Source organism: Phaeoacremonium minimum (genome assembly GCF_000392275.1).
Source record: "Phaeoacremonium minimum UCRPA7 unplaced genomic scaffold PA7_03_scaffold_293, whole genome shotgun sequence".
Lineage (NCBI taxonomy): Eukaryota > Fungi > Ascomycota > Sordariomycetes > Togniniales > Togniniaceae > Phaeoacremonium > Phaeoacremonium minimum.
In genome coordinates, this window is record NW_006921198.1 from 43,683 (window position 1) to 65,598 (window position 21,916).

The 21,916-nt window shown below is 49.2% G+C and overlaps 1 protein-coding gene across 1 annotated transcript; it reads right to left on the reverse strand.

Moving 5' to 3' along the window:
• Window positions 1–8,982: 8,982 nt before the first annotated feature.
• Window positions 8,983–10,577, reverse strand: UCRPA7_3903 (hypothetical protein; the record flags this gene model as incomplete). Its single annotated transcript, XM_007916471.1, has 4 exons — window positions 8,983–9,461; window positions 9,592–9,673; window positions 9,734–10,101; window positions 10,214–10,577. The coding sequence occupies 4 exons, from the start codon at window positions 10,575–10,577 to the stop codon at window positions 8,983–8,985; spliced, it is 1,293 nt and encodes a 430-aa protein (XP_007914662.1).
• Window positions 10,578–21,916: the final 11,339 nt, after the last annotated feature.

Genomic DNA, 21,916 nt, shown 5'->3' on the forward strand with positions numbered 1-21,916 from the left:
TTGTCTGTATTGAAGATATAGTAAATCGACTACTTGAGTTACGCGACGTGCGACGCATCGGACCACGATGGGCATCAAACTTCGTCAAACATCAACCAGAGCTCCGGATACGTTTTCAACGGAGATATGACTATCAGAGAGCCCTATATGAAGATCTAGGTACTATTAATGGGTGGCTTTTGCTTATGAAGAATATAATCGTGAAATATGGTATTATAGAGTCAGATATCTATAACTTCGACGAGACTGGGTATATGATGGGCGTTATCTCTATCGCAATAGTCGTCATAAGTTTGGAAAGATGTGGAATGGCGAAAACTATATAGTCTAGAAACTGGGAATAGGTTATAGTCATTCAGGGCGTCTCCAGTGGCTGGTCGGTGTTATTCGAAAGAGTTTCAAGAAGCTTTAGCGGCGACATAATGATGCAATAAGATCGTTGGAAATTTCCTACCTTTCTCGAGAGAGGCTCCTTCCTTTGACCAGACTTGCTACAATAGGTAATTGGTGAAGATGACCTCGAGAAGTCGCAAAAGGAAGGTGCTGCCCAGAGAAAGTGCTTCTCGGCATCATCAAGGAAATCGCGCTTGACAGGCTACGTGCTCATCAATATTAGACTTTGTGCTTACCGAATCTGTAGGTCTCCACTGGCTTTCTTCTCTCTCTTCACCTTGTCGCCTCTGTCACAACTTTCTTCCTCGCGGGCCCAACTTCGACTACAAGCAACCAGCTTCAGCTTCCACATAGACCACATCGGCGCACCACACCACTACTCTACCTCGTTTTCTTCATTCTGATCTCTGTCTTCAACTTGTCGTTCACAGCCGGCGTCGCTTACGATGCTGCGCCAACTCGTGGCTGCCGTTCTTCCGGCATTCTCCCTCGCCAGGGTCTGGCTTCCCGACCTTGACGATATCATTCCTCGATCTCTCTGGGCTGCCGATGGCGCTATCGCTCCATCGTTGGGAACTCTCAATGCGTCTGAACCACACAATGGTGAACATCACCTCCCGTCTAGGTGTCTCAGTATCCCGTAGCTGATGTATCCCAGTGCTCGCAGAATATTCCTTGCTGGGTTCTCGGGCCGACCGTTACTTCGTCTCCGTGAGTACGGTTCAGGACAACACCAGCGTCGTTTTGGCAAACAACGGGGGTTTCCTTGGGTTAAGCATGTCCAGGATCGCGAAGGAAGGCTACGGCGGACCAGTGGAGCTTGTCAATGCGTGGGGGAACAATGCTGCAATCAATTTGGTTTGTGAAAGTTCTGTTGCTCGCTCGCACACAGGACCAAGCTGACCAAAGCGGTCTTCAGGCAAATGGGTCTCAAGCCATTATTGAGTCCTGCAACATAACCATGCACAATGGGGCAGTTGGAATCTTCAGCTCTGGTGGCTCTTCAGCCACAATAACCAAGTCAACCCTCTACGGTAGTGGCCCTGTCGGACACAGCTTGATGGCAGTCTCGGGCGGCACCGTCGTGGCAAATACAATCACCCAGTTCACAAATGGTTGGCTGTCCTCGGCATTTGCCACTGGAACGAATGGCTCCACCACTGTCACTGACGCCTTGGTACACACAGTCGGCCAGGGCTCGCCGATATGGTTTGCTGTCGGTGTAAATGGCCGGCTTCATGGGGAGCGGATTCACGGCAATGCTGATTCATCCCCAATTGCGATCATTGATGGATCCCATGATTTCCTCCTGTCTGACTCCGTCATTACCGGAACGGGTCCCGGAGGGATTGTTCTTACCAGTGTTGCTGATTGGGCACCCAGAGCCACAGTCACTCTGAACAACACCTGGCTCTCCGTTACAGGACCAAGTACACCGGCTGTGTGGGTTGGGAACTCTCGGGCATTTCTGACCATTTATAGCACGCGGATAACAACAGAGTCGGGAGTCTTGGTGATGGCAAATGAGTCCCAGCTTGATCCCACCTACACCAGATACGGCGGCACCCTTCCATTGGCAGTGCTCTCTCCCGGTTTTGTCAACATCGACATTTCCTACAGCTCACTGCGAGGAGACCTTGTAGCGTATATGGGCAGCCATGTTATCTGGGCGCTTCATGCTGCATCGATTTGGACTGGCGGCACGTATCCGGTGGACGTTGCCAACGCGACTTCTTCTGTTGACATCATTGTCAGCCATGATTCACAATGGCATCTCACTCACGACAGCCGCGTTCAGAATTTATTTGACGATGATACTAGTCTTAGCAATGTTATAAGCAACGGCTTCAATATAACCTACCAGCTCGATGCACCCCTCAACTCTTGGTTGGGTGGACGTACAATTCCACTACAAGGAGGAGGTTTCGCAACTCCTTATTGAGAGTGCCCACATACATGGTGTCGTATCTTGGCATTCGTGTCATACTTTCCGTTATATCAGCTTCGTCCACAGTTGATCAGACACTTATTTTTATCAATTTTGGAAGCAGCCAAAAGTTCTGCTGAAATATCATATCAACGTTGAACTGGGGTTGAAGAGACCAGACTCATGTATGGAAACGCACATTTGGTCCGTTGCTTTAAAAGTAGTTCTTTAGGCTATTGCACTCTTTTGGTAGTTTTGTTCCTTCTCGCAAAGAGTTTCCAATCAATCAATCGCATCAATTAAGAGAAGTGGGCCTTCTAGGTTCTCGAGGGCGATGTTTGCATTTGCTGCGCCGTAGGTAAACTCGAAGAGGGATGGTTGCCAATCCCGGCGTTGGAGTGTGGTATCGGCCCATGTTTAGCTTGAAGATTACCAAGGCCGTGTCCCACCCGCCGTCACCGCTGCTATCGGACCGTGATGGATGAGGGGTTCAACATATCTTGTACCGAGGAACCGTCTTAACAAAATATTGTATTCACTGTAAGCTCCAGTGGAAGTCCTGTGTTCGTCCGGGCTCGATCTACTTCCAAGGGCCAGGCTATACGATGGGTAAGAGCCCCCGAGTATACCGCATCGTCAATGGAGAAGCTCAATGAAATTTAGAACCGCAAGACAAGCATGAACGGGCCGCGAGCGCAGCGCCGAGCTTATCATCAGTTGGTTTAAGTGTAGGCAGCCATTCCAACCAGATATGGCGGATTGGGCTGAGGAGAAAACCGAAATACGGTAGATCGATACAGATGAGAGCGTTTCTGGTCGCGGCGTCCTGTAAGTTCATGCACGATCTATCACACTGTCACATGCTCCACACCGAACTGGCTGACACAGTTCTAGATTATCAAGCGTGTCTACCACACCGAGCGTACATGAGGTTGTGGAAGAGAATGGAAGAACGTACCACAAATACAAACAAGGAAGTTAGTCTCGTCTAGATCCACCATCAGATGATCACCACAGTATACTGACTAGGCCAGAGTATTTCATGCCAAATGATATTGTAAGTATTCCATGCATTCAAGTATATCTTGGGACAAGATTGACCTGGTGTTAGCCAGAGCAAGAACGATTAGGTACATTCACAACCTACCAAATGCCTGCCAGATAGACGAAGACTGACGCTTTAGATCAGACCTTCAACATGCAATCTCTCTAAGATTGTTGGGTGGGCATTCTCTTGCGCCAATAGACAACCCACAAAGAGTGCTGGATATTGGCACGGGAACTGGTATTTGGGCAATTGAGTTTGGTCCGTGTGTATCACAGCAGAAAGACTCAGTCCTGACAAGCGATAGCCGATGAACACCCAGAGTCAGATGTACTCGGAACGGATCTAAGTCCGATACAGCCTGAATAGTGACTTAACCCCTCCCGTTCAGCTGTTACAGGCTCTTATCCAACTCTACTCACACTTTTAGCGTTCCACCTAACTGCCGATTCGAAGTTGACGACGCCGAGGATGAGTGGCTGTTCCCATACAAATTTGACTACATCCACGGACGATACTTATGCGGCTCATTCGGCAACTTTCCACATGTATTCAAGTCATGTTACGAGAATCTAAACCCTGGCGGCTACGTCGAGTTACAGGATTACTACGTGAAACTACAGTGCATTGATGATTCTTTGAACGGCACCGCGCTGCAACGATGGAACAATCTCCTACTCGAGGGTGTAAGCAAGATGGGTAAGAACGGCCTAGCATGTGCCAAATACAAAAGCCAGATGATCGAAGCCGGATTTGTTGATGTGGAGGAGAGGAAATATGTACTCCCCGGAAATCCATGGGCGAAGGGTGAGGAACAGAAAATTCTGGGCACTATGCAGATGACAAATATACTCGACGGGCTGCACGGTTTCTCGATAAGTGTGTTCACGAAGGTTCTGGGCATGTCCGTAGAGGAGGTTGAGTTAATGTTGGTAGACGTGAGGAGGGACTTGAAGGATCACAGTATACACTTTTACTATATCGTGTAAGTGCCTATCCTTTCCCGCTCCTGGAATGATTGTCTCTGGTTGACAGCGTAACATTGCGAAAGCATGTCGGTCTTTGGAAAAAGACCTTAGTAATGTTCGCGACATTTTTGTTGAGCGTAGAGTGGTCGACAAATATTTTGCCTTAACGTTATTTCTTAAAATATTATATCTTCAGGTTCGACTGCTGCCTTTAAGGCATTCTTATACATCTCAATAGGATCATATGCTTTTGCGCTGGTCGAATTGTCCAAAGTTATGGCCGTAATTTCTCCACATGGCATATCAAAGAGTGAGACGGTATCTTGTGCTGTGGCAGTATTATCTCGACTCACATTTCTGATTTCAGTCTCGTCTGGAGAGAATTGTGCTACGGTAGCTTGAAGCGGGGGACCTTGCATAGTACCGATTGGACTGATGGGGCAAAACGGCGGCATTGGAAGACCTCTGAATCGGTCCATGAAAGAAGAACAAAGCTTATCAGAGCCTTTTGCAAGGCCTCCGTCTCTGAAAGAGGGCTGAGACTGTGAATTCGAAGTAATGTATGAACCCATGTCTGTGCCGAAACGAAGTACGACCTTATGGCACCCAGGAAGGAGAATATGGTCTTGAGATCCTCGATAAAATCATTCAACCTCTGCTTGTCCGTTTCGGCTTGGAGTTGATTTAGGAAAATAAGTCCCGCAAGGAACATGCTATATCCTAAAAAGGGCGACTGCACAGAACTTTAGATAAACTCTCATTTGTAAGTGAATATAGACGGGTTAGGATACGTACCATTGCGAAATCAAAGTCTTCCATGAGCAATCGACAAAGCTTGGCGGGCATCGTCGGCAAAGGCAGTTTGCATCAGCGGCCCCGTACAAGATTCATGTCTCGAGTATGCTATGCTGGCGGCACATATGGCGTGACAGAGATGCCTAGCCACCTTTCCATTCTCCAACTGACATAGGAAGGCCGCGGGCGACAGTATAGGGCACTGTTGACATTGACTATCACGTAAAATATCAAGATTAGATGTAATGTCTAATCAACAGACACCTTAAACTCGCTAATTACTTCAGCGTCAGTGATGAAAAGTCATAAGCAATGGGACGAGATAAGGTTAAGTAATTTCTTCGAACCTATTCAGTTGATAGCTTTCGCCTCTATACAATGCAACCAGTTGAGATCTCCAGGATCCCATTGTGTCTATGCATAGAGGCGAATCTTCCTGTGCCCTCTCATTTTGGTCGGCCTGTGTAGGGTGGTCTTGTTGTACCATGTCAACAGACCTCAAGGTTAACTCCGGCGCGATGGAGGAAGTATGTGGGTATTCATCACCATCCGTTGTGCGTTTTGGTCGAGGCCTACGCCTTCGTCAATGAAGATCGAACTGGGATGGTATCTTTTGCTTCACGCAGTGGCTACACATACTTGTTGGAGTGCCGGAACAGCGGACCTGTAGCGTCATTAGCAGGATAGTAGCATTGACCAGTGATGTAAACTTAGCAAGTATGTTGTGATGCCACAGAGAAGATCAGCCTCAGGCTAATGAAACCAGTTGATCCTTTTTGCAACAAAAAGGCCAAATGAAAAGCCACTCGTGGTGACGTACATGCACAAGTCAGAGGGTACATTCTCGTTGCCTCCAACTCCTGTATACGAATGTGACGAGACAGGCGTGGTGCTAGATGGAAAGCTAACTATAGAAGATGAGAATGGTCACACCGTTGAACTCAAATCGGGCGACTCTTTCTTTGTCACTCGGGGAAGCAAGATCATATTTGGATCTCAAAGCACTGCATTGGTTGTCAGGGTTGCAGGAAGATATGATGGGGAAGGCTGGGGCAAGTATGACGAAGGTCTTTGACTTTGTTAGTTGCTCTTTGTAAGCATGCTCTCATACATTCAAGAATTAGCAACTAGGGCAGTGTGTTTGAGAATTCTGCCCGCCATTATAGTCCTATCAAGAAAACCCGTCCAATGGTCGAAGTAGACACTGCTGACTAGTGAGTTGGGAGAGCTTGGTCTTACCCCTGCAAGTTATCAGGTGACTTTTTTGCTACTACTTGTTTGCTTTTCACTCGCTTTACTCAGCTACTATCACCTACAATACAAGAATGGCTATCCATACATTCTCGGTACTTTCTTACGCCCTGGAGGCTTGGATTTATATGTGTGTCATGTGATTGAATAATGTTGGCCACAGATGAGGTTTATAATTTGGCCGGTTTGTTCTTTAAACTGGCCTCCCATAATTCGAGCACCGAGTTTTTACAGCTGTCTAATCTCGTTTGTGTTGTCTTGTACAATCGCGGTATGCTAGTGCTTTCAAAGCATGACCCTTCCACGACCATAGAAGCAATTCCTTTAGAGGACAGAAATACTTGTGGCATGCCGTGACCGGAGAATCCAGCAATGATAAATTGATTATCTCGGCCGGGGATTGCGCCAATGTGAGGAACGTTATCAGTTGAGTATCCCATGACTATTGAGGATCAGTCATCCAACATAGACAGCGCAAAGGGAAGTCAGAACTCAAACTCACTGCCAGTCCACACAGCTGATGTCTTGGCTTGACTATCTACCCATCCTCGAAAATGCCTCTGCATGTAATTATCAAAGTAGTTTTTGGCCTTGTCTATTAGCTTATCGTCATTGACATTGTTGTACCAACACTCAAGGTCTTCCAGGTACTCCGACCGAGCGCCGCCTACGACAATGCTCCCGTCGAGACGTGGAACGAGATACTCATATGCCGTGGGTGAAGAACGGATAATGTAAGAATTGGACAAGGTTGGCGCCGGCTGTTGTCCCGACACGATATGACTGCAGATGCCTCTCACCGGCACGATCTTGTCTACATATTCAGGTAAGATAGCCGATGTATACGCATTAGTGGCATAGACAATTTTCTTGGCCCGGATCGAACCTCTCTGTGTAGTGAGTGTTAGATAGCCCTGAGCATCGGGCTCTCTCGTCACGGCAGTGACAGGAGTATTCGTCTGAAGATTCACACCGTGGTCTAGAGCTCGGGAAAGAAGCCCATGAACTAATTTGTATGGGAAAATGTGTCCTGCTGTGTAGGTGAAGCAACCCTTGGCACCCTTCACGCCAGAGAGCTAAAGAAGAGTCAACATTTCTACAGTTGCAGGATTGAAAAGAGCCTTACTTGTTCTGCTTCTGGTCCTTCGGCAAAGTGGACGTCGTCCATAACAGATAGTTTCTTCTTCCTCAACATTTCTACGCCAGCCTTCATATATCTGAAGATGTCGTCCGTCAATAATACGTCACAACAACGAGTCATGACAAAGTCACAATCTATCCTCTCTTCTTCCACCACCTTCTTGATGGCAGGAAGATGCGCAGCCTCAAAGTTAGCACATTCCGACGCAGCTTCAACGCCATGAGTTGTGGCAATTGTAGCAGGACGGTTGTACGGGTCAGGCTTCAAATGGCCGCCTACATTGACTTATCAGTCTTGCTTGGCTCCAGACAAAGGGAGACCCATATACCATTGCGGCCGGTAGCTCCAGAGCATGCTTCACGGGCCTCAAGGATTACGATTGATGGTCGCGGAGCTCTACGCTGGTCGCAAAGCTGCAGAATGTGGTATACTGTAGATACTCCCGCATAGCCTGCACCAACTACGGCGATATCGACCTCAGTAGGAAGGTGTGGAGTACTCCGGTAGTTGTCCAGTGGAAGCGGCTCTGACCTCCAGAATGAGGTGGTGGATTTGCTTACGGGAAGCCGAGATGCAGTCATGATGGCTCCGATTAGGCTTGGCGATTTCGGCAACTTTTGCGACCCGAAAGGTGTTTGAAGAGAGCAAACTACTGATGTTCACTTTAACCTTCAAGCTTCCTGTTCGCCCGCGATATATCCAATTCCCTCGGACAGTGTTGACCTTGTCACGATAGGGTATGTCGTATCCAAAGTGCCGATCGCACCCCAACCCTTATGTGCCGGTCCCACTAAGTACACTCTCGTGCACCGGGCCGGGTATCTGCATGACACCGATCCGGTGCTGGTGGGCAAAAGATCGACAATCCCTGGCCGAAGTATCGGTCAATTCCAACTCCATTCAGGAACCGATAAAGTGATGTTGTTAGACGTGACTGACTGGTGCACTTCTAGGAACGTCGATGTTTCAATCTAAATATTGCTTTATTGTGACTTGAACTGGGTCTGTTTGCGATTTGAGGCCAGCACGATAACATGGTTCATTACCCTCAGGCAACTCCTTAAAACCCTGTCACGAACTATGATTGCATGACCCAATAGCATTCTGTCTCATGCTAGCTTCACTGGTCTCAACATATCACTTTATCACTGTACATTTGTGCTATTTCTAGACTATCTATTTTGCAGCAGCAATAATCTTGTCAGCCATGGCAGGAAGTGTGTCTGCAACAACGTCCATGTCTCCGAAAATTTCATGCATCGGATCAGACTCCAGAACAGTACAGTATGCGCCTCGAAAACTGGGCAACAGACATATGCATTTCCCGAAAGTTGCCCTGAGCAATTGCCTTTGTCGTGCATTGACCTAAGCTGGTGCTACTTTAACCTGAGCGTAGGGTGAGCTGGCACTCGCCTCAGGCCCAGATCAGGAGCCCATTTTTTGTCCACCCTGGCTAAAGTTGCTATCTGCCAAAAATGGAAACAACCATCCTAGCAGGTTCGGGCCCATCCTCCACCACCTCCTCCTGCACGACGACGGCGCTGGAGCGCTTCCTCCCTCCCATCAAGTCTACAGCAGGGCGGCCCGCCGCCGGGCCCTCGGTCCAGCGGTCCGCGCGCGCCTGCTGGGTGAGCGCCTCGTCCACAACGGCCTGGAGGGCACGATACGGGATCTCGAGGGGCGAGCAGGGGAGGCTGCGGTGGAAGTCGGACAGGTAGAGGCGGAGATGGCGGCCGGCGCGGGCCGCGGCGCGGACGTCGACGTCGTCGGCGGGGTGGGCGACGCCCCACTCGGTGCAGCTGGTGGCGAGACGGAAGAGGTGTAGGGAGATGGCGGGCGGCGCGTGGCCGGGCGGTGCGAGGAGGCGCTGTTGCAGGCTGCTGTATTCGATGTTGAGGAGGAGGACGGCGCAGACCTGGCCGGCATTGGAGGTGAGGTATTCTGTAAAACGAGTCGGTCAGTCAGTCAGTCAGTCAGTGAGCCTCGAGCATGAAGTTGGTTGGTAGTCGGCGACAGGGCCAGGTTTCATTGACTCGCTTTGTTCTGTAAGGAGAAGGTGTGTGTTACTCACTCTTGGCAGTGATCGAGTCCATCGGGGTAGAGAATCCAATCTCGATGATGAAAGGCGGCAGCCAGTTGTACCCATCTACCGCCTAGGTGATGAATTGATCGGGCGTCTTTCGCGAATTGGGACCAAGCAAGTGCAGCGGAACGTTGGCTGCACAGATGAGCTTTTCTGCCACCGAGGGCGAGACGGACACATGGTCGTCGTCACCGCCGTCGTCGTCACCATTGTGGTGGCGGAGGCCGAGCACGGAGGCAGCAAGATTGGCGAGGCGGTTGTCGTCGAGCAGGAGGAGCTCTCGCACGCGTGGCAAGATGACGTCGGCCGCTACTGCACTGGCTGTGGCGGCGTGGAGTACCGACTCAGCCGTGTCGATGGTGAAGGCGATGCGACAAGCCTCTGGATCGTAGTCGTGGGGAGGAGCAACTTCGAGAAGCAGGGGGCTGGTGTCAACGTTGGTGCTGTCGACGGAGTGGATGTGGAGCTGGAGGCGGCGGTTCGCATCGCGGCCCAGGCCTAGAACGCAAAGATTAGGAATGGTAAGGCTGACGGCCAAGTCAAAGTTGCATGGGATGGGATGGGACATCGGCAGGCAGCACTCGACTGCCCCGAGACCAGCTTTACACACCTCGAAAAAAAGCGCCCTCCCGCAGCTCGCCGAGCGTCATAGTTTGGAGACGGCTGTACTCGAGCTCCTTGAGGATGGCATCGATCGTCGTGATGCTTCCTGTTCCTGCTGTGACAGAGCGCTCCACCCTCATCTTGGCCTTCCTCATCATCGCAGCACTTCCGCCGTCATCACGGCCACGGCCACGGTCACCGTCATCATCACCGTCATCACCGTTGCCACTCCCGGCCTCCTCCTCCTCCTCGTCACTGCTGCTGCTGCTGCTGCTGGACCCGGAGCCGGAGCCGGAATTGGTAGCATGGTTGATAAGGGCGACAATAAGAATAAGCACATGTTGTAGGTTGGGGGAGAGATCGCTTCCCATTCCAATTCCGTTGTTAGTAATGGGGGAAGCGGAGGCGGATGATGGTCTGGGCTTGTCAGCAGGTCGCAGAGGTGCAGGTGCAAGTGCAGATACAATCGCAGCTTCCTCCAGTGCTGTCCCAGCCGCATCTGTATCTGCATCTGCGTCTGCGTCTGCATTTGCGTTTGAGGGTGGCGCAAGTGAAACCATCACGGAATCATGTCTCTCTTTGTCGCTGCTGATGGTATCTTCTTCGCAATGCGAGGGCAGAGAAGTGCACGAGTAAACTGATGCAGCGCAGATTTCTCTTCTGTTTGGCACTCTTTGTGGCTGCTGTGTTGTCGCGTGAAAGGAACAAGGCGAAGAAGCGCGCCGCCAGTTCGCGAGGCGTTGGTGGATTGGGATGAGTGGGATGCGTGGATGACGTATGGATGACTCAGCAAGACAAGCCCCCCTCCCCCTATTTTATATTCTTTGTTCCTTATTTTGTTCTGAGGACGCCAACTCAGACTCAATTCAAGTGCGTTTCCTCTACACATCTCCTCTCCCTAACTCCCCATCCCCATCCCCATCCCCAACCTCGTCACTGTTATGGTCTACTTGTTAGGTACTCTTACTAATAATAATCCCGTCCTCCCCTATCCAGCTTCACGACGAGACGAGACAAGATGCTTGATGCAGCAAGAGCATGGTTGGTTCCGACAGCAGCAGCACTCGGCGCTGCACCTGGGCTGGGCTCACACACCCATCCCCACTCCCATTCTCAATCCCCCATCCAAATGACTACCAGGCTCAGCTCCCAGGCCGCTAGTGAGAAACGCGCCCGTCGTGGCTATGACGAGGGTTATAGAAGGATTCATGTACTTGACTGTTGGCGGGCCTTTGCTCTCCGACAATTACATAGCCTTTTGAGTTGAGCATGGCTAGCTAGCCTCTGTCACTGCACTTATAATCATTGAAGGAACCTGGATGGAATCGTGTCTTCAAATAGCAAGAAATCATGGCTCATGTCTCATGTCTCATATCTCAGAGCTCTCCTATCGTATGGTTTCTGCATTTGGCTGTTGGCTCTTTGCTTCAAAGAAGGCATGGAAAACACTCTGGTTTTCGACTTCCAGCTCCCTCCTCGACGATAATCGCATTGAAGTGTATATATTGTTACTGCAACGAGCATCTAGAACAGATTTTAGACGCTTGCCTTCAAGCTCCAGACTTCCCATGAGCCATTCTTGAAACACCAGCACCAAAGCATCTGGCTGGCCTCTCTAGTAGTACCAGTAGTAGGGCGTAGGTTCTCCGTAGCTAAAGGCCCCCAATTGTTGACGGCGTCTCTCCCTCTTCAATGTTCCCCCGGGCGTCCAGCCTCCCACCTCCCCGTCCCCTTCCCTATTCGCCCCTGGTCATGGTCATAATCATGCTCACGATCCTGACCTCGGCCACGACCTTGCGGCGCCGCCCTCGCCGCAATGGCCAGCCCCTCGACCCGTATCGCCTGCTGCACCTCCCGCAGCCGCGCCTGCAGCGTGGCGGCCCACTCAAGGGCCGGGTAGCCCGTTGGACAGGGCATGTCCAGCAGTCCCGGCCCCAGTCCCTGCCCCGCTGACGGCGAGGGCGGGATATGAAGATCCGGGTCGTCCTGTCGTCGCTGCGAGGCGCCCCGCGGGACGGCTGGGTCGGGGGAGAGCGTGGACTGGCCCATGCGGATCGGGACGAGGGAGAAAGAGCGGGAGAGGGCGCTGTGGCGGGTAGTTGTTTGAGCTTGAGCTGGAGCTGGAGGTGGGAAGGGTACTGCTGGTTCGTGACGGGAGCCGTGGCCGTGGCCGTGGCCTTGGCCGAGAGGAGAGGGTTGCTGTTGGTGGCCGGGGAATGCGCCTGGAACTGCGGCTGTTGGATGGAGATGTTAGTTGGTGCTTGGTACTTGCTGCCTTGATGCATGCTGTCTGACTGTATTGGCTGACTGGCTGAGAGATTGAGTGACTGAGTGACTGATGGGCTTTGCCAAATGGAAACAACCACGTCTTTCTGAAAAGGCATATATGCAAGGGAAACACCACACGACATACCGGCTGGGATTGCCCCACCTCGCACAAAAACCTCGCCATCACCAGAGACTTGCTGCTGCTGCTTCCACAGGCCGAGTGGGAGCTGGTCTAGATGCTGGCCCTGCTGTTGCATCTGCATCTGCATCTCCATCATCTCCATCTACTGCTGCCGGCCCTGCTGATGCTCCAGGAACAAGGCCTCCGTGGCCTCGAACTTGCTGTCGACGAAGCTGCTCGCCACATCGCTCAGATCGGTCGGCAACGCGCTGAGAGCGCTGTAGTCCGTCGTCGCCGTCGTCGTCGTCGCCACGGAAGCCGCAGCGCCCGTGGCCGAGAATGAAACAGAAGTACCTATGTGATGCACGAGAAGATCTCTGCACTTTTCCCTCCATTGTCTTCGCTTGGCATCATTGGGCCTCATAGTCTTCATCATTGGCACATAAGATAGAAGAGCGTAGGCAGATACAGCAGCAAGGGGGCAGGGGACTGTATTTATATTTGTAACTTAGATTTCTAATCACATAGTATCCTGCCCTATCAACAAAGGAGAACTCAATCTCCAACGCCGTGTCGAAAGACTATTCCAAGGTATTGACACCATAGATCAAACCTCTATAAACCTTAAGTACTAACTCCAATAGACACATGAGGCAAGTCTCTGAAACTGGTAATTTCTAGGACGAATGAGAACGATTGAACCGTATTTCTCTAGCACTAGATGACCCTTCAACACTCGGTTCCTCTCTATACACTCCATACACTCATTGAAGGAAGTTACAATCAGGCTAGATTCCGGCGAAAGCGGGGCGATCTGGATTGCCAGCACTGGTAATGGCGATGCAGTCCGTCCTAACCTCAGCTGTGTACTGGTACGTCGTGGCTATCCATTTTGTGGGATAGCCACGTTGTCCTAGGCCTGTTGGCGGATAGGCACATTAGCCCAGGACCACTGTTTACTATGACGGCCAATCTAGGACCAGTGTACTAGCTCTATAGTACTGAGCATACGAAAACCTATCCACAGAGGCAGATAGCTCAGCCCTTTGCTAGCCATTATGCTAGGTAGCCACTTTCGATAGAGCAGCAGTCTCTCAATAGCTCTATGTATCGACGGCTGAGACACCTAGAGACAGCGGGCACCACTAGCATGCCCAGGTTATAGAACATGTCTCATGGCAAAAGAGCGGTCAGGTCCCGGTTAAGTAAAAAGGAAGGATAAGTTATAAAACATGTCATTGCGCTCTCTTTCGAGACTTTTATTTTACTGTGTCGAGCGTCTCGCCACCTCTCCGTTTCCTTGCCTTCTCTCCTTTCTACGAGTCGTCTTTCCAGTTCCGGTCTCGTCTATCTATAGAACTCTTTTCGAAGTGCCGTGCCAAAGATGGTTCTGACAACCTTTTAAGCAGAGGCCTTAATAGGTCTCTGCTTGCAGGACTGACTTGATCTGATGGATTCTACCGTCCAGCACCCACCACTCGGACACCCCCACCAGTCGTACAGCAAAAAAACACACACAAAGGATAATTATAACTAGTTAGATCCTTAAAGTAATTTAAGTATCTATAATCAACTTACTAAATTACTAAAAGCTAAAAAGTTAAGCTTTTTCTATCTAGTATAACGATCCTTCCTATTAGTACATCGATAGGTAGCTTAAGGGTCCTTAGATTTATATCCTAAAATAGGTCGAAAGATACTTAAGCAATATTCACAAAGGTAGGTGATCATAACTGGTTAGATCCAGTTGATTATAAAATCAAACTATAGTATTAAAAGCTAAAAAGCCAATCTCCTCATCTATAAGCTTAGGATACTTAAGCATAGTCTTATATCACTTTATCACTATACATTTATACTATTTCTAGACTATCTATTTTGCAGTAATAATAATCTTGTCAGCCATGGCAGGAAGTGTGTCTGCAACAACGTCCATGTCTCCAAAAATTTCATGCATCGGATCAGACTCTAGAACAGTACAGTATGCGCCTCGAAAACTGGGTAACAGCATTAGTACTTTGCCTCGACGGTTTTTGAGAATTAGGTATCACCTACCCGACTGTCCGTGCCGTAGAGACATCCCACATATGCGCGGCAGCAAACCATGGCTTAGCACCACTGGCAGATAGTCGCTCTAATAGGGGCTTATAAGCCTCGGGTTGTGGCTTCGCTACACCTGTTGTGTCGCATGAAAGTAGATTTTCGGGTGGCATCTCGACCCCAGCGAGCTTGAAATACCCCCCCACACGCTGCAAATCCCCTGCTGTGAAACACCAAACTGTAAAGCCGGCGTCTCTCAGCTTATTCACGCACTCAGCGGCCCCAGGCCTCAATCCAAGACGCCGCCACTCTGTGGTTAGATACTGAACATCCTCAGGTGTTGCAAACTTGTGTGGTTCCGCGACTCCAGCATAAGAAAGCATGCGGTAGAAGAGGGCCTCAAAGACTTTGAAAAATGTTATGTACCGGCCTGATAGGCTGAGATACGTGTATTCGCGCTCTCCTGCCTCGAGCCAACAATGTCCCAGCAACTTAGCATTGATCCCAGCTTCTTTGAGTCGCTCTTGGCCAAAGCGTGTTTCAATGGCCTCAAACAGATGATCATAAGAGACAAGAGTGCCTACGACATCGAAGACCACGTTTTTGTCAGAAGCCATGTTGAAGATTGGTTCGTAGATACTGAAAGTCTCAAAGATGCTGTGAAGAGGTTCACAAAAAGTGGTTATGAGAATACGATGATGCCAGTACCTTAGTGACGTGATCGAAACACCTGACGTACCCAAATATCTGTAGACGCGAGAGAGACGATAAACAACATTCGATAGAGCACACGGTCAGCACCAAATGTCACCGAAATAGAGACCTAGATTCTTAAACTCGCAGATATAAACCTTGTGAAAAGAGCATTGGCATGACAAGGTTTGTCGGTGCCCAGGCGACTTCTCCCGTGTGCGGGGTGGCAAGTGGTGATAAGGAGAACCCGGGCCGGTGCACTGCACAGGGGATCGGCGGGTCGTGCAGTGACTTATTCTGCCCACCAAGTTGCGGGGGCGTCAGGCTTATACGCCCTCAAAGCACGCTAAATTTGTGACATGAATACCGTGGGTCTTTGCTACTTGGCCCAGGTGGCCACCACTCTTACGGATGGGTGTCGGAGGGACCGCTGTGTAGACCGAAATTAGCAAGGGTAGAGATAGCAAGTCAAGGATCGAGTATTAAAACTTGTGTCTTTCGGGATCTTATCTTCTGCTTAGGGTTAGAAGACATTCGAATCTCTGAACGTGCTTATATTACCCACCACAACTTCCCTCGAGCTAACTCGACGTCGATTCGGACTCTTGACTCGGCTACATGCAACTGAATACATCGACATACACACAAGTTCTCCACCTTGAATAGTCGGCAAGATGGCTGAAGAGAAGAAGGTCAGCAATGACACTGGCAATGATTTGGAGTTGGGCCATACCGTCAGTGAAGGATTCGGTGAAGGAGTGGTCGTTACTCCTATTAACGTCACCGTCAACACCGTGGCCACCGCAGGCTATCATCGCAAACTCACGAAGAGACAAATCATGATGATGACATTCGGTGCCGGTATTGGGACTGGGCTTTGGGTCGGTACCGGTCAGGCTCTCAAAGCAGGTATGGTCTCGAAAACACCATTCACTTTCTCTCGAATTCTAACGACAAGCAGCTGGACCAGGAGGGATTGCTATTGCATATACTCTTCAATCGTACGAGTGCTCCCCTATCTCTTCTTGTGTAACGAAAGAGTTCTAATATGGGCAAAGTTTCATCGTGTGGAACTTATACATGTCTATCGGCGAAATGACCACGTATAGGCCCGTTCATGGAGGATTCATACGGCAAGCAGCGGAGTACGTCGATCCAGCGTTGGCATTTGCGGAGGGCATGAATTTCTGGTTTCAGGTGAGATACACGCTGAAAAAAATCTTTGCATCTTTTAACCCACATCTTTTCTCTGCCTAGTGGGTGATGATAATACCTGCCGAGATCACTGCGGCTGTGAGCGTACTAAAGTTCTGGCCGGAGTCGAATGCGGTGCCCTTAGCCGCATACATCACGCTGTTTCTGGTCATCACAGCCATACCCAACCTGTTTCCGGTAAGATGGTATGGTCATATCGAATTTGTCATGTCTTGGGTCAAGCTTCTCGCAATATTCGTCATGATCTTCTTCATGTTCATCATGGCATCGGGAGGCGTGCCAGCTACACACGGGCCTCTTGTCTTTCATTATTGGAGATCGCCAGGTGCTTTTACTGGTGGAATGAAAGGCATCGCGAAAGCTTTTGTTCAAGCTGCCTTCAGCTTTGGTTCAGGTATGTGCCAACTGTAGATCATAGCAAACTTCGACATAGATACTAATCCAATCCAGCCCAGCATATTGCCATCATTGCCGGCGAGGCAATAAACCCTCGAAAGACAATCAAATCCGTTGTGATGCCGATATTCTGGCGCATCTTTTGCTTTTTCATTCTCAACATCTGGCTCGTGGGGATGGTAGTGCCGTATAATGACCCGGACCTTGTGAATGGGCAAGGCACACTTGGCAGCCCATTTGTCATTGCCCTCAAACACGGGAATCAGATGTGGCTGGCACATACCATCAATGGATTCATTTTCCTCACTGTGATCAGTTGCGGAGTTACCAGTGTCTACATATCTAGTCGAGCGTTGACAGCGCTGGCTGACCTGAGAATCATCCACCCAGTCTTTGGCAAGAAAGATAGCCGCGGTCGACCATGGCTTTCATTGATAATCTGTACTCTCTTAGGTGGCGGTTTATGTTACCTCAACTTGAACAAGACAGCAGTCAAGGTTTATAACTGGTTCGCATCTTTAGTAAGTCTGTTCGTGTCAATACTTTCAATCAAAACTTGACAATCCTTCAGGTTGCCATTGCCACCTTTCTTAGTTGGCTCTCAATGAACGTTAGTCACATATGTTTTCGACGAGCGCTCAAGGCTCAGGGCATCGACCCAAAGACACTAGCATTTAGAGCACCATTTGCTCCGTACTTTCAATACCTTTCTATGGTCATTATCCTCTTCATCATGGGTTGCGAATTCTATCTGGCTCTTTTCCCTTCTGGCTCTCCACCTTCTGCTGAGGCTTTCTTCACGATTTACCTTGCCTTGCCCTTATTCATCGTTGACTATGTCGCATACAAGGTAAGCTTTACACACTATCCTTAGCTTCACCAAAGTTTCATAATAGGGATTTGCTAATACTAAATTCTAGTGGTGGTTCAAGACCAAGCTCGTGAAGCCGAAAGAGGTAGACTTCAGTGAAGCTAGGGCTTTTGATGAGGAAGACCGAATCAGGAGGGAATCAGATTCTCAGAATGGCACGATGAAAATCAAGAAATGGGATCCAGTGCAAACTATCAAGAACATCGTATTTGGGTGAGTGTATTCACTTATAGAAGTTAGAGAGAGTGGAATGCAGTGGACTAGGATGGTTCATACTTCAGACTTTCATAGATGCTTAGCAACAGAAGCTGCAATGACACTCCATGCGGGGCTAAACATTGTACCTTGAATATTATCAAGCAGCTCTATTGTTTCTTTTCGTAGAAGTTGAACATCCAAGGGCTAAGGATACCTGGCACGACAAAATATCGCCTTGGTCCACATAGGAGCAGCACTTTGAGGGCCTCAAAATCTGAAATAACTTTAGCACCATCGTGACCATTCATCCAAGTCCCCTCCCAGAATTCCCTGTGGGAAAGCATGCATTATATCTGCCATTCCAAAATCAGATATTCCAGATGTGTCCCAAATTTGAGAGCCTGGAATCGAATCAAAGCTGCTTGTCCCACTTGGTCCACTGCCGTAAAATGATGACTGTATGGTATCGCGCCATCCTTGACCATCGATGACATTCTCTTCGTCCGTCTCCGGCATCTTCCAGAGCGACGTCCATTCTCTGAAACGTTCATACCCAGCTTTAGAACTTTCTTGCTCTAATTCATCACATACCACTCCGCTTGCATTGTGTGCTATGCGAGAATGTAGCTTTCGAACAGCGGTCTCAATGGCCTCGATAACAGAGGTTTCGGATCGTGTCGATACGTTGTTTCCCATCGCCATGGACTTTAAGAGCCGAATACCAAGCGATATAACTTCGCCAGTCTTTCCCTCGTACTCCCTGAGACTTTGCGCTAGCAATAACAGTAAAGCCGCCCGACAAGAACTAAATTCCGTGTAACTCGCACGAGCGAGACCTTTCTTGTCATGTAGCAACTTGCACAGACCTATGACGTCAACAGCAGCACTGATAGCACCATCGATAAGAGCTGCTCGGCGGCTGGGGCGATCCGGCTGATGCGTCTGAGGGGTGCTGGCTTGCGGAGACGCTTCAGTCTTGTCGCTGAATATGAAAGGACGGCCTATGAATATCTCCACGAGATGAAAGGACAGCTTCAAATGTAGATGAGATCGAAACATCCGGTCGTTTATTGATGGATTGCGCACATCTTCCGGGAGATTCAGCCACCAAGTGTGTAAGTTCTGCCAGATTTCTATGATCCTCTCGAAATAGGTAGCTTGGAGAGATTTAGGGCATTTTCGAAGCAGAGTACTATATTGTTATTAACCAGGCATCTGAAAAGACCATCTAGGCACTTTGGGAAAGACTAACTTACATGGCATTTGCCGCATCACTTAATCTCACCGTCATATCTATTAATGCTGACATATTCAAAAATTGTAAGCCTGGTGTCTCTTCTTGCCTAAATTCTGGGACGTCTTTTGGTAGATCGGCATCTATCTCTGTTGGCGAAACAGAAGCAGGTCGTCCATGAAGTACACTGACTCGTCTTTCCAAATGTTAGCTGTCATTGTTTGTAATTTTGGTTTGACGATTGGACAGACCTCTCAACCGTATATGCGGTCCACCAGAGCCGGTTTCTCATTTCGATCGTCCATGCATCTAGGTCAACGCCACCATACTTTCGATGCATTCCGTTCTGAATTGCCATCTTGATGCTTAAGCCAAGATATGTATAAGCCAGCCCTTGTGTATCGAGCGGCAGTGCATAATGTGCAAGCAACAAACATGCCTGTACGCTTTCCAATGAGGCGATAGTGATGATATCTGGTATCAGCTTGGATGCTGTTTGATAAAATGTAAGTCCAACGTCTTCCTCCGCAGAGGACTCGTCATCGGAGCTATTTGCCGTTGACACCGGGGGAGGGCCAGCAGCGAGATGTGCAAATTGCGTCCCAATAGCCAAGACCATAAGCACGGCACAAATCCACGCTGCATCTCCGGTAGTGACATCGCCAGGCCTTTCGTAGAGAAGAGCGAGTTTTGACCTCAACCATTTCTCTTCAACATAGAAGCAATTGGTTTGTGCGAACTTGAAATACATCTGTACCAGAAATTTGGAGACATGGCGCGGAGGTAGGCAGTTGATGACGCTCATCACAAGTGATCTTGGTGACTGAAGCTGTGTAGCTCTCCAGTATTCCAATATTTCTTTCTTTCCTCTCGATCCTCGAGCTGGCCCAGCTGATCTACTAGCTGCTGTGTCGACATCACTCCGGTCTTGCGTCGGTAAGCCCGTACCAAGAAATTGCACAAGCCGCTGACGTACTTTCTGAGAAAAGTTCCAATGTGAGAACTCTCCCGAATAGTCTAACTTCGTTAGCTCTGTGTAGTTAATCAAGCCACGAACTTAACATACGCGCTGTACTTTGTGATAATGTCTTGACCGTAAAGTTCTCGTGCTCGAGCGTCACCTCGTCCAACTCATCGGCTTCCATTCCCGCCCTTTGTGAGCTGTTAATCCTTTCGCTAATACGACGGAGGCTGTTGATGTCCATTGGAACATCTCCCAATAGATGTGATACCAATTTCTCGAGACACTGAATGCGCTCTTCATCATGTTGCTCGTCTTGAACGCACGAGGATGTTACAGGGCGACTAGCGGCACCAGTGGCGGCTGCTTCAGTAGCTGTGAACTCACATGCATGGCCTGATCTGAAGCAGCGCTGACATGGCTGTTGGCCATTGCATTTCTCCTTCAGGCGGCGGCATCTCGTGCAGGCACGTACTGCTCGCCGTCGAGCTTCCTCAGCTACTCGTCGTCGTTTCGCGGGCCGATGGCATTCGAGATCACGCTCCTCCATCGTTATGAAGCGAGTGTTGTGATGGACTGTGCATATAAGTAATGGCCTGGCTGGTGGTCTTTCTCAAGTCTTTGAGCGCGTGCTGGAGCAACGGTGACATGATGAAGATGATCTTGTGAGGGGGCGCCTAGTGCTGAGCGATAAGGACCCATGAAGCTCATCACTCAGAATCCCCACCACCTTTGTTATCACGACCCACAATGGAAACAACCAATCACAAGTAATCAACCAGATGCCACATATCAGCTTGACTTCAGTCATACAGCAGTCGAGACACAAATTGCAATTTGGTCTATGTATAGTTCGTAAAGAAGATACTTGAATTCTTGTATCTTAACTGAATAGCGTCTACTTAGCTTGAGCTATTAAATTTCCATGATCATGCTCACAACCAAAATTGCCGAAAAAAAGAAGCCGTCTAGCCCTAGCAAAAACCACCTTTGGATGTCTTGAACTCAACGTGGCTGTCTTGAGACCAGAGCTTCGGATGGAGTACGGTGAGGATAATAGACATCATGGTCATTGGAGAGCTGTCAAGTGCAATGAATATCTTCTCTTTAGATGCCAGGGGTCCATTGAAACCGTCATTCAGCTCTGCTACCCGCCAACAAGAACGAATCAAAAGACACGCAGCAGCAACACCTATATCATTATCAGTAGCAATTCATAGACTCAATGGTAGCTCCTGAGCGGGGCCGGCGACTTACTCAAAAGTATGAGACGATATATCTCAACTTGAACTAAATTCTCCCGCAATTTTAGGTACGTAATTACAACAACAACGCAAAAGATTGCTGTAAAGAGAACTTGGGTTCCTAATCCAGCGATCATCAGATCCACACCGATCGGGTTCGAGGCGTAGATGGCTGCAAGAGAGCCACCTACACCAATGAAGCATAGGCAAAGGAAGTCTCCAAGGATAAATAATGTTGCGAAGAGCCGGGGGCCAATCCTCGAGCGGCGGGCTTCTTTGAGTCGCAACTGAAACTTGCTTATGCCAAGATACAATGATGATGATAGAAATGTAGGGCCTAAGGTCAAGCCGATAATGTACCTGTAGGCGCGATTTATGTTAGATATTACCTCGCGCGGATACTCGCAATTGTAACGGATCTCACATGATGTATGCATTCTTGTTCAATCGATTATGAGACAGCTGGACT